General features: G+C 42.9%; 1 protein-coding gene across 1 annotated transcript in view; it reads left to right on the top strand.

Annotated features, from left to right (window-relative positions):
• Positions 1 to 12344, top strand: part of Slc39a9 (solute carrier family 39 member 9) — a 38268-nt gene extending 25924 nt beyond the window's left edge. The window contains exons 3-7 of the mRNA XM_027418406.2: positions 337 to 537; positions 1715 to 1783; positions 4221 to 4306; positions 5325 to 5459; positions 8265 to 12344. Coding sequence (XP_027274207.1) covers positions 337 to 537; positions 1715 to 1783; positions 4221 to 4306; positions 5325 to 5459; positions 8265 to 8495 — 722 coding nt within the window. The 3' untranslated portion in view covers positions 8496 to 12344. The remainder of the gene's footprint in view (positions 1 to 336; positions 538 to 1714; positions 1784 to 4220; positions 4307 to 5324; positions 5460 to 8264) is intronic.
• The last annotated feature ends 703 nt before the right edge of the window (positions 12345 to 13047 follow it).

The raw sequence follows: 13047 nt of genomic DNA, 5'->3' as shown, positions 1-13047 counted from the left end.
GCTGCTTTCATTGCACTGTCTTACTTTCTGAGGAGTCTGGCATGAACTTCTCAGATGAAAAGGGAAGATTTAGGTTTGGGGCCCTTTGAAATGTGACTACATTCTGTATAGTGATTTGCTTCCATATCCAGAAGTTTGGGTTGATGGGCAGTTAGGTCTGCATGCCAAAAGCAGAAGACATTTGGGAATGCTTTCATTACAGCCTTTTAACTTAAGGAGTCAATGGCTGCCTCGATTTCAATATAGGAATTAGGGAATTAGATGTCTTTGCAGTAAATTAAGTAGCACTTAAAACACAAATGGAAGCTGTTACATTTTGTGGTTTGTTTGCTTCAGGAAAACACCCCCAAGCCAGTGAAACCAAGCAGAATGTGATATCGTCAGACAAAGTAGCAGAAATATCAGTTGTCCATGAACATGAGCACAGCCATAACCACACACAGCTGCATGCCTACATAGGCGTGTCCCTTGTACTGGGCTTCGTTTTCATGTTGTTAGTGGACCAGATTGGCAGCTCCCATGTGCATTCCACTGACGGTGAGTAGCTCTCAGGCTTTCTGGGCTGTGTGGGCACTTTTCAGTGTGGAAATTTACAAACAACTGAATGATTCGGTCTACACCAAAGGCCTTACTTAATGCCAAACTTCTGTTTTCATCAGGTGTTGTGGGACATTTTATTCCATTGGGGGAGCTAGTGAATTGTGGCATGGCCTAACTGTTTATTGGTATGTCAACCCTGCTGGGTTTAAAGCAGTCACATTTGGGTGAGAGTCTAGGATAGAAGTCTTTAATCTGTTTTGTGCTGTGGAACCCTTAGGCAGTCTAAAGCCTGTAGCCCACTGACTGGAATGTCGGTCTTTATAAACTTAGTCACAGCATTATAGAGAATTCGAGGCTATCCTCATCTACTGTAACTGGACGGAATGTTGAAACTACCATCTAAAGACAGCAGAGAATCTCTAAGAGTAAGCATATTCTATGGAGTATAACATTTGGAACAGAGACACCTATCTTTACAGGGGTTGGTAATCAGCATCCTTGGGAGCAACTAAAATTGTGATAGGAACTCAGTCTTCCCAAGTGTCATTATGTGTCTGTAGTCCTAGCACTTGGGAGATGAGGTCAGGAGGATCAAGGCCTGCCTCCACTACATAGCAAGTTTGAAGCCAGCCTGGACTACTTCAGACCTTGTCTCAGAAAGCCCCCAGTGTTTCTGGGACACAACTCAGGACAACCAGAGTATTAAAAAGAAGGGATAATCCTAGTGTTGTGGGGTTTATCCACCAGAGAAGACTACTCAGACATGGATTTAAACTAATAGAAAGTCTTTTTTAACCAGAGAGTGACTACACTGGGTGTTCAGGACTCCAGTGTAGCCCAAGCCTTTCTCAGAGTGAGAAACCATGCCCTGGGTTGACACACCTCAGTTAGCAAAAACTGCTAGCTAGAATCAGAACTACAGAAACCAGAAAGCAAGGTTAGTATGTTTAGAGCCGTTCCCAGAGCTATGGGCTTTGATGGATTAGGATTTTGTTCTTGTTTTGGCTGGGAAGCTGAGGCAAGGGGATTTTGAGCTCAAGGCCAACCAGGGCCGCACAGTGAGGCTCCAGTTCTTAAGTAACAATGATAATAATAGCAAACGGAGCATCTCCAGACAGATGTTTCTGTTGCTTTATGTCCTACTACTTAGTGATCCTTTCTCATTCTCATGCAGACCCAGAAACAGCAAGGCCTAGCAGTTCCAAAATCACTACCACACTGGGGCTGGTCGTCCACGCTGCAGGTAAGGTGGCATTGCCCTGAGTCACTAGACACTAAATGCTCCTGGGAGGTTGCTGAACAAAGCCCTCTAGCTTGAGCACAAGCCCTGTTATGTCTGTGTCGAGTTTACAAGCTAAAACAAACTGATTTCTATATTTTTACTACCTAAACACAAATTATAAGGTGGACATGGGAATATACACCAGTAATCCAAGTACCCAGGAAGTGGAGGCAATAGGATCCTGAGTTCAAGACCAACTTGAGCTACTTAGTGAGTTCAGGGTTAGCCTGAGCTATATATCCAGACCCTGTCCAGCGTCTGGGCTGTACTCAGTGGTAAAGCATCTGTCTAGTGTGTGAAAGGCCTGTGTTCAATCCTCAGCACCACCAAACAGAAAGGTTATTACATGTCATTGGAAAATTATGCTACTTAAAGTAATAATGCTGTTTTAGAAGGCAGCTGTACCCACATGTGTATGTCATCACCTGTGGCTCATTTTGTAGAGTAGTGGCAGAGCTGAGTAGTCACAAGAGGCCAAGTAACCTGCAAAGCTCAACTATTTCATGCCTGGGCTTTAGAAGTTTTTTTTTTACCTCTGCCCTAAGATCTATCTGGAAAAGAGCCTGGGGGCTTGAGCACCAAATAGTCCTGCTGCCCAGTGTCGGCAGAGGTGGTAAGCAGAAACCTCAGCACTGCTGGTGGGCCATTCTTTAGCACCACAACCCAAACCTAGACCTGATGGTGGGATTCTGTTCGAACCAATTAAAGGCGTGTGAAAAGTAGCTCACTCCTAGCCTGTTGTTCTTGCTTTCTAACAAAATTCACCCATGTCACACTCCAGAGGCGGTGGGACCTGGGAGAATAGAGTCAATAAATGTGTCAGATTGAAGTCTCATACAATAGCCAACTTTCTTCAGAGCCTCAGACAATTTTACTCTGAGGGTTAAGAAAAGTCACATGGTGCTGAAGAGATGGCTCAGTGGTTTAGAGCATGTACTGCTCTTCCAGAGGACCTGAGTTCAATTCCCAGCACTCACATCAGGGAGCTTGCAACCACTTCTAACTCCATCTCCGAGGGGGTCTGACATTGTTGGCTTACATGAACGCCTGTACACACTTACACATATACAAAAGTTCTCATGAGTTCAAACTGTATACAATCATAAGGACAAGCCACACATGGCAAAAACATGGCCATAGAGACATATAAAGGATAAACATATAATTGAATAGCAACAGCAAGCAATAATGAGTAATCTGAAGTAAACTCACTCCTAGCCACTATACCTGGAAAGAGAATGAAAACTACATTCCAAGAACAATTCCGTGCTCTGAACAAACTGAGATCACAAGACTCTTGTCTTGTTTTTTTGGAGTGTTCTCACAGCACTCAGAATTCTCCTCACACAACTCCAGCCCTAAACCGTGTTCCAACACACTCATTCAGCTAAAGTCCCTGTCTTGGCTAGTTTTATGTCAGCTTGACATAGCTATAGTTATCTGAATGGAGGGAGCCTCAACTGAGAAAATGTCTCCATAAAAGATCAGGCTATAGAACATTTTCTTAAATTAGTGATTGATGGCAGAGGGCCCAGCCCATTATGAATGGTGCAGTCCTTTGACTGGTGGCCCTGGGTTCTGTAAGAAAACAGGCTGAGCAAGCCATGGGGAACAAGCCAGTAAGCAGCTCCTCCCATCCCCATGGCCTCTGCATCAGCTCCTGCCTCCAGTTTCCTGCCCTGTTTGAGTTCCAGTGCTGACTAACTTTGATGATGAACAGTGATATGGAAGTGTAAGCTGAATAAACCCTTTCTCTTCAAGTTGCTTTGGTCATGGTGTTCCATCACAGCAATAGTAACCCAAACTAAGACAGTCCCCATCATGTGTGAGTCATTTGTGTTGAGACCTCATGTTTTGAAGACAGAGATGCCCACCCTTGAAATTCTTCAGCACTACTATTATTACAGTTGGGCTCAACAATCAATGGATGTTGGCATTTCATACCTTTTTAGGTTTTTTGTTTGTTTGTTTGGTTGGTTTTTCGAGACAGGGTTTCCCTGTGGCTTTGGAGGCTGTCCTGGAACTAGCTCTTGTAGACCAGGCTGGTCTCAAACTCACAGAGATCCACCTGCCTCTGCCTCCTGAGTGCTGGGATTAAAGGTGTGCACCACCACTGCCCGGCCTGCATTTTAGACTTTTTTTTTTAACAATAAAAACAGCTAACATATGGACTACTCAGAGCCAGATGCTAAGATCTTTGCATATATTCTTTCATTTTTAGCCCTTACAAAGCCCTAAAAATGCATGTTTTATTGACCCCGTCTTAAAGATGAAGTTCAGAGAGGTTGAGTAACTTCCCCAGAACCAAGTCCAGCTCTGCCTGGCTTTGAAACCCATGCACTCACCCCTGTACTGCTGTCCTTGATAGCATCTTCTGTTTCCTTGTCTCCAAATTTAGCGGATGGTGTAGCTTTGGGAGCTGCAGCTTCTACTTCACAGACTAGTGTCCAGCTAATTGTGTTTGTGGCAATAATGCTACACAAGGTAAGCCAAGATTGGATATTGAACATATTCATAATTAAAATTTGTCTTGGTCCTTGAAGCATTTCTGAAATGTGATTTTTTTTTTTTTTAACTTTTAAAAATGTATTTATTTATGTGTGTGTGTACATGGGCATACATGTATCACTGTTAGCATGAGAAGGTCAGAAAACAACTTTGTGAAGTTGGTTTTCTCCTTTTACCTTTACCTGGGTCCTGGGGTTTGAACTCAGGTCTCAAGGTTTTCACAGCAAGCAACTTGACCCATTCCCCCTTCCCCCTGTTTTTCTAAGTTTTTTTTTTTTTAATTGCTATCCATTTAGGAGAATTAATATGTTTGTTCATAGCTAATTTTTTTAACTTTTATCTTCTTAAACTGCTATTTGAAGGCCTTTATTTTTTGTTTCATATACAAAAATGGCTAAATTCTTACTGATTTCCAATTTTTAAAGATTTATTTTATTTTGTATTTCATGTATACTCCTGCATGCCAAAAGAGGGAACAGGATCCCATTGTCATTGGTTTGAGCTACCATGTGGTTGCTGGGAATTGAACTCAGGACCTTTGGAAGGGCAGCCAGTACTCTTAACTACTGAGCCATCTCTCCAGCTCTCAATTTCTGTTTTTTTGTAGAAATGTGTTCACATAGCTGACAAGATGGCTCAGTGGGTAAAAGTGCTTGCTAAGCAAGTTTGACAACTCAAGTTCCCAAAAGTTGTCCTCTGATTGCCACGTACACACACTGTGGCTACATTCATAAACACAATAATAATAAATAATAATTTAAAAATTCAAAATAATTTTGTGTATGGTATTACCAAGAAATACACACATACACACAGACACACACAGGATTTTCTTTGTGAGAACATTGATTCCTAAAAGGCAAGGCTTACCCTTGATGGGATGCCTAAGTTTTTGTTGTTGGAGTTCATATTCAGATGATACCACATGCATTTCTTCATGTGGAAGCCAGCCCTACCTGTCTAGAGATAATAAGGCCTACTTTGTCGTTTCTAGGCTCCAGCAGCATTTGGGCTGGTTTCCTTCCTGATGCATGCTGGTCTGGAGCGGAATCGAATTAGAAAGCACTTGCTGGTATTTGCATTGGCAGCACCAGCCATGTCCATGCTGACATACTTAGGACTAAGTAAGGTAAGTGTGAGCATCCCTTACTACATGGTCATGTATCTTGTTCTTTTCATAGGTGTTCAGCCTGTAGCCCATGTGCCTGGGGCTAAGAGCTATGACTGTGACCCAACACAAAACCATAAACTTACTGAAACATGATGTAATTTAAAATTTTTTTATCTTATCTAATTTTGTTTATTGCTAACTCAATTGTATGGTTGTTTAACATGAATGTTGTAGATGGTGGCATTATGTCACAGTATCAAAAGGCTCAGTAAACCTGGTAGGATATCTTAGGTTGAACTTTTGATGTACAGTATTTTCTCAAACTAAGACAAAAGTCGAGAATAAAAATCTGTATAAGATAAATGTCTTAATTCCAAATTAGTCCTTTTAATGAATTTAATATTTTATTCATATAAATGGAAAACTTTGCTATCAGTTCTAAGAATATTTGCATAAATATAGTAGAATTTCAGTATTTAAATAGTATCATTTAACCAGCCATGCTTACTTTGTTTGGCAGGTAGATAGTAAGTCAGGACCACCCAACTTTTCATGCTGAGGCAGACACAGGAAGCAAGCAAGACAAGCCGTTCAATGGCCTACAGTAGAGTAGAGCTGGAACAGAGATGCTGTAGGCAGCTGAGATTCCAATTCTTTTAGTTTTTTATCCCTGAACATAGCTTCAGACTTGAAATGTCAGTTTTCAGCTTAGAGCCAACATACTCCATTTCCAGGCCTTATAATCCTTCCTATTTTACCTAAATGCCGGTGAGTAGAATCTATGAGGAAAATCATGGAGCCAAACTAATGAGAGCTGGTTGGAAGGAACTCCCCACCCCCATCTCCCTTAGAAGGTCATTGATTCGTCATTATATAACAATAAATGTGTTGAAAGGAATGTTGACTCTTCTGGTTTTTTGTTGGTTGGCTGCTTGGTGGTCATGGGAGTGAACCACCCAGGGCTAAGTAAGCACTCTCCCACTGAACTGTAACCCCAGATGTCTTTTTCTTTCTTCCTCAGTTTCTGTTCTTTTCTCATTTAAAAAAGTAACAGGAAGAACAGGAAAAGATTTAAGAAAGTATATATGGAAAATGAATGATTAATGAGTGGTTAGATTCTGTTAACCAGGGTCTGTTGATTGTTGAACTTGAGTCTAACAAATGAGTTCTTACACAGGGCCTTCTCATTCACTCAGAGTGCCTTAAAAGGATAAGGAAGATTAAGCCCAGGGCCTTTCACATGCTGGGCAAACACTCTGCCTCTGAGCCACCTCCCCAGCCCTGATAGTTCCTTTTCAAACACCAGTCACTTCACTGACTGCTGTGCCTTTGAACTCTCCATGAGAAGCTCCTGATATTTCAGAAGCATGGTGGTGCATGCTGACTGGGGCAAGTCTGTGAAGTTTTAAACAAGGACCTTGGCTCACAGGTCTGTTCTTTTTAAAAGACTGTGACTGGTTGTATAAAGATTAGCAAGTGACAACAGGGATGGTGGCACACATCTGTAATCCCAGCACTTGGAAGGCAGAGACAGGAGATTCCAGAGTTCAAGCCTAGCCCCAGATTATACTATGACACCTGTTTTAAATAATCAAAAACAACAAAACCCAGATTAGTGAATGTTGTGGAATAGTACTTTAACTAGGCAAAGATGTGTTACATTTGTTTAACTATGTAAAGATGTGTTGCATTTGTTTCACCTTGCCTGCCTAAGGCACCTAATTGGCCTAATAAAAAGCTGAATGGCCAATTGCTAGGCAGTAGAGGGATAGGCAGGACTGGCAGGCAGAGAGATTAAGGAGGAGGAGGAGGGGGAATCTAGACTTGGGGAGAAGAGAGAACAAGGGAGAAAGAGAGGGAGATGTCCTGGGTTAGACAGGCAGCTGCCAGTCAGCCAGACACAAAAGCAACAGGAAAAGTAGGATATACAGAATGAAAGAAAGGTAAAAAGTCTCCAGGGGAAAACATAGATGAAGAGAAATAGGTTAAATTTAAGTTATAGGAGCTAGTGGGACAAGCATAAGATAAGGCTGAGCATTCATAATTAATAATAAGTCTCCATGTCATGATTTGGGGACTGGCCATCCAAGAAAGCCTACTACGAATGAATGGGATATATTTTAAGTGCTGTGAAGCTATGTAGCTATTTTTTGTTGTTGTTGTTTTTGTTTTTTTTTGTTTTTTGTTTTTTGTGTTTTTTTTTTTTTTTTGAGACAGAGTCTGTCTGTGTAGCCCTGACCTGGAACTCACAGTGTAGACCAGGCTGGCCTCAAACTCACAGAACCACCTGCCTCTGTTACATCTTGATTAGTCTGTGTCTCAGGCACCTGGCCTGGTATACAGAGGATACTTGTTAAATATTAGAACAATCGAATTATGATAAAATTCTGAGATTCCATCTCAGAGGTATAAATGAAACCTTTCAACCAACCAACACTTGAAAGTTGCTTTGGAAAGCAACTGTAGTTAATGTAGCTTTCATTTCAAAATGGCAAAATTTTAAATGTTCTCTCTGCAAAAACAAACATTTGAAGTAATAGATGTTAATTAGTTTGATCTTATTATTTCATTTTTTTCTCAAATCATAGTATCTATATAATGAAAATTGTGAATTTCAACTAAATTGTAAAGCTGAGATTGTATGTTGTCACTGGAGTTCTTAGACCTTTATGTGACACCTCTGCATAAATGACAGAATTCCAATCTCAAGATGCCTCCATATACCAAGCAACAGCAGGTATAAATATTCAGGTTTAGTTGGGACATCCTCCTGTCTCCAACTTTAATGTGACTTTTTTCCTTGTTGTCTCTTCTAATTCACAGAGCAGTAAAGAAGCCCTTTCAGAGGTCAATGCCACTGGAGTGGCCATGCTTTTCTCTGCCGGGACATTTCTTTATGTTGCCACTGTCCATGTCCTCCCTGAGGTGGGCGGAATGGGGCACAGCCACAAACCTGACACCAATGGAGGGAGAGGCCTCAGCCGCCTTGAAGTGGCAGCCCTGGTTCTGGGTTGCCTCATCCCACTCATCCTATCAATAGGACACCAGCATTAACCATTCAGATTCCAGCCTCAGTCCACGGCCATTGCCATCCAGGAAGAAGAGCTAGCGTGTGATGCTCCTCACTTCCTCAGTGTCTTGTCTCACCTTGCCCATCTCCACCTGTGTTCCTAGAGTCCGAGGGAGTCAGGCGTGGAGAAGTGGAGCGGCGTGTAGCAGGAACATTGTAATCAGACAGACTTTGTGTTGTCTTTAAAGGGACTTTGACATATTGAGTTGTGATGTTTCTCTTAACCCTATTCTCAGGGAAGATGGAATTTAGTTTTAAAGAAAAGTGGAGAACTTCATACAATGAAATAGTAATTATGAAAATACAGTGTTCTGTAATTAAGCTAAAGTTTTTTTCCCCCCTTAGTTTAGAGGCTCTACCACTTTACCCATTGGTTTTTAACATGGTTATTATCACCGTGTAAGACTGGTGCTTTAGCATCTGTGCCACATGCCTTGAGAGAAGGCATGCACTCACCCTCTTAGATGCTAAAGGTGACGGCAACTGATTTGAGGTTAGAGTAAGGAAAATAAGGACCTGTACCCAAACGAGATACCAGTCGAGAGGAGATGTCTAGAGTCTTGAACAACTCCTTTGCATGTGCCTCCCCAGATAGAGCCTGCCTTTCCTTCTAGTAGAGCAGTGGTGGTGGGGCTGGCCTTTGAAGAGGGGTCTGATATCTTACAGCATTTTCTGAAGTACCCTTTTCAGGGGACCTGTCTGCAGCACATTCTTCCAGAGGAGCCAGATGCTGTTCAGGCACAGGCTTTCCTTCAACAACAGTATGATCACAGTGAAATTGAGGGATGTTAAACTTTCTGGGAATTTGGATAGTAACTGACATCTTTGTAGTAACCTTTTATAAAGTAACACTATTACAAAAGTTATGTTGTCCTTTTCTGCTAAGCCAGTGGCTCTCAACCTTCCTAATGTTGTGACCCTTTAATACTATTCCTCATGGTGTGGTGACCCCCCCACCTTAAAATTATTTTCATTGCTACTTCATAACTGTAATTTTGCTACTGCTGTGAATTGTAAAGTGGATATCTGATATGCAGCCCCTGTGGGGGTCACAACCCATAGCTTGAGAACTGCTGTTCTAAGTATTTCTGTTAGCCAGCAGTCCTTTTGGCTAAGCCTTGTCTAGAGTGGAGAGTGTTTCTGTGCAGGAGGCAGCAGGAGTGTCAGAAGGGAGTATCTGGCTAGCCTCAAGCTCCTTGCAATCATGTCTGCATCCTCCTCTCCCCGTGCTGGGCTCTGTCCCTCCCCACCCTTGTCCTGCTTCCTGTCCCAGCCGAGCCAGTACCTGTGAGAGATGAATGTCCATCAGGACAGCCACTTCTGAACCATGGTGATGCAAACAGTACTGTCCCTAGTCTTCAGTACTTGTGAGAGATGACTTCCCATCAGGACAGCTACTTCTGAACCATGGTGATGCAGACAGCACTGTCCCTGGTCTTCATTCCTTTCAATAAGTTACCTTTGTGTCAAATAGAGCTTTATTAAGCCCTTTAAAAAGTCACCTCTTCATGTGTGATTGACACATCACTAGTACTCTGATAATTTAAGCAGTTGAGACAGCAAAAGTATTCAACAAAGGTAGTTTTTCCTGTTTGCCAAAATCTGCCTAAATCCTGTTTTGTCAGAGAAGTGTATAATACTGCATTAATTTATATTTTCTGTACCATTTCAAAAACACTTTACATAAAGAGAGAGCCAAGACTAGTTTCTTTAGAGCAGTGGGTGCAGTCGTTTGTATTTTTCTATGACACCTATGCCAGCATGCCTATGGTTTCCTTTATTTCTCTCCTAATTGTCACTGGGTCAACAGCTGCGGAATTAAACTAGCGAGCCCTCTGCTGGCTTCAGTGAGGAACAAATGTAGCAGAATGGGTGTGGTTTTGTGTGGAGGCTGGTAGCCATTGCACCCCAGGTTAAACTGAGAAGGAGCGCAGTGTGGGAGTCAGGGTGACTGACCCCTGATTAGGCACAAACAGCTGTCTTGGCAAAGGTTGGGTCTCATCGAGTCCTTCCAAAGTACAGAAGTTGTGATTCTTTCTAGAAACTTAGTGTGTCAGGTAAACAGCCAATGTCTGTGTCTCTTTTGGTTTGGGTAAAAGTAACTAACTTCTGTCATCTTACTACGTGCAGTGGTCAGGGATTTGTTGAGCCAACCAGAGCCTCTTTCAGCAGCAGTGCCTTGCCATCTGTCTTATAAGCTTGGCTGGAATATCTTGCTGAGTAGGGCCACAGACTCTGGCAAGGACTGAACCATCAAACTTCTAAATTTGTGCGCACCCCCCCCCCTCCCTGCCCCAGGCCTCAGTAGTAATGAGCTTTCCAAAGCTAGGGCCTTTCCGAGGCCCTGAGCTGCTGCCTGGGGACTGCTCATCCCTTCCATGGTCAGCAGGCTCAAATAGCCATACGAATCTTAATAGGGCTCAAATTCATTTTAGGCAGCAGGAATCATGCAGCAGGGCAGACTACTGAGAGAGGTCGCTCATGTGTTAGGCAGTGCCCTCAGAGAGGCCACCTTGAGATTCTCTTTCCAACATGTTTCAGTTGTTTTCCTCCTTAAAACTCCCTTCGGAGGTGTGGATGCCTTAATGCAATAACACATTTGAACACATTGGTGATACTTCAGCTACTGCCATGATTACCAGTGAAACTATGGGCTACCAAAGAAGTAATTGATAAAAAGCACGAGCCATTCTTTGTAGCCAAAGCAATCTTAATTGCAATTGGAGCCCCTTTCTCTGGGAGAGGTAGATGTACAGACTCTAAACAAGCTCTTAAAAGGTAAATTTACGTTGAAAATACTGATCCACTCCCGTCACTGGCTCCCCCGTGTTGTCAGTCTCCATGTCAGTGGAGCAGAACAGTGGTGTTCCTGTTTGATTCTGCTCCCCTGTGTGGACTATTGCCAGCTTGTGTCTTACAGGCAGACATTGTGGCCTGGAATGCCAGCGGTTGGGACAGTACCGCCCACCGAGGCAGTGTGTTCTCCCCCATTTCACCTTATTCCCCAGATTTCTCAATTAAAGACAGCTGAGCCAGCCTGCTCTGGAATCTTGGATCATTAGAAAAAAGAAAGGGAGGGCCGTTCGGAGGTGTCTTTTCTTGTAGAGAAAAGAGTTTTTTTTTTTTTTTAAAAAAGCAACAGTTTGTCACTGGCTGGTTCTCCTTCTCAAGGGTCAAAACTAGGAGGAAACACCAGCAACAGAGTGTGTTAAGGCCTAAAACTCATGGTAGTGAAGTTCTGAACATGGGAACTGTATGCCAACAGCACAAACCTCAAAAATGCTCGCCTTTGGGCCAGGGCCCCAGACTGTGGCAGCACAGGAGGACATCCTCGACAGTCATTCTACCAGAGTCCTTGCAGCAGTCGATTTCTGCTGAGTACAGAATGGGCCTTGTCCCTGAAGAGCCCTGCTGAAGATACTGTACAACTGCAGCCTTTTTGTACTTGAGACATCAAAGTTCAGCTCTGGAAGGAGACCTGAAGGTGTGTGGCTGGTGGGGAAGGACTGGCAGACATGTTGTACTTACTTCTTTAGATGTGCTCAGTCCAAACACAGCTGCTAAACACAGAGAATGGTTTCTTCGCTCTTTGTCTGGTTGTGTCTTCCAATAAGCTGGGAGTCTGATGGGGTGGTAACACCACAGTTCTCCTGGTTTGGTGGCCTGAATGGTAATCTCAAATGTCCTTTCTCTGGATCCTTTGTACACATAAACTCATTCCATGGATGGCTGCCTTATAATTTTGTCTCTTTCCACTTTAATTGTGAATGGTTTAAAAATCGCTGTTTTTTGATTTGTTTTATGATATTAAATTTTTATTAGTGCATACCCTATGTGAATGGCTCTTTATCTATACATTGGCAATATTTGTTTTTGGCAACCAGAACTGACACAGATCTGAACATCAAAAAGTTGGACAGTCAGGATGGCTCAACTGCTGCCAGGCCTAATGACCCGGGTTCAATCCCTGAGACCCACGTGATGGAAGGAGAGCACCAACTCCTATGAGTTGGTCTATGATTTCCACACGTGTACTGTGGTATGTGTGCCCCACACCCATACAAACAGAAATGTGATTTAAAGATTTGGAGGTAATGGTAGGTTGTAAAAGAACAGAAGAAAGGTACCTTTTAGACAGAAGAGGAGAGAGGGGAGAGAAACGAGGGACCCAGTAAGCCACTGCTCTAAAAGACAAGTCCAGTGACAACCACACCCTCCCTTGCTGCTCATTAGCGGATAAGCTTTATAGAAGTAGTTTTTCAAAAGAGAAGCAGGCAAGTGGATCATCACCCACCCCTTTCAAAGGTGAGAGGTGTTATGTGAGCATGTACATGTTATGATCAGTGGTGTCTGCAAAGAGATACTTCAGTACAAGAACTGACTTGAATTAGGCGTGGCGGGGAAGCACGGATGGACATGCCTCTCAGTGTGGAGGGCAGAGAACAACTTTCATGAGTTCCTTTACTTCCCTGGGTTGGTTTGGACTTGGGCTGCCAGGCTTGCTTGACAAGCCACAAGCACCTGTACTCACTGAGG

Source organism: Cricetulus griseus, chromosome 5 (genome assembly GCF_003668045.3).
Source record: "Cricetulus griseus strain 17A/GY chromosome 5, alternate assembly CriGri-PICRH-1.0, whole genome shotgun sequence".
Taxonomy (NCBI): domain Eukaryota; kingdom Metazoa; phylum Chordata; class Mammalia; order Rodentia; family Cricetidae; genus Cricetulus; species Cricetulus griseus.
Note: the sequence above shows the minus strand (reverse complement) of the source record. Positions and strands in the feature narration are given on the sequence as shown.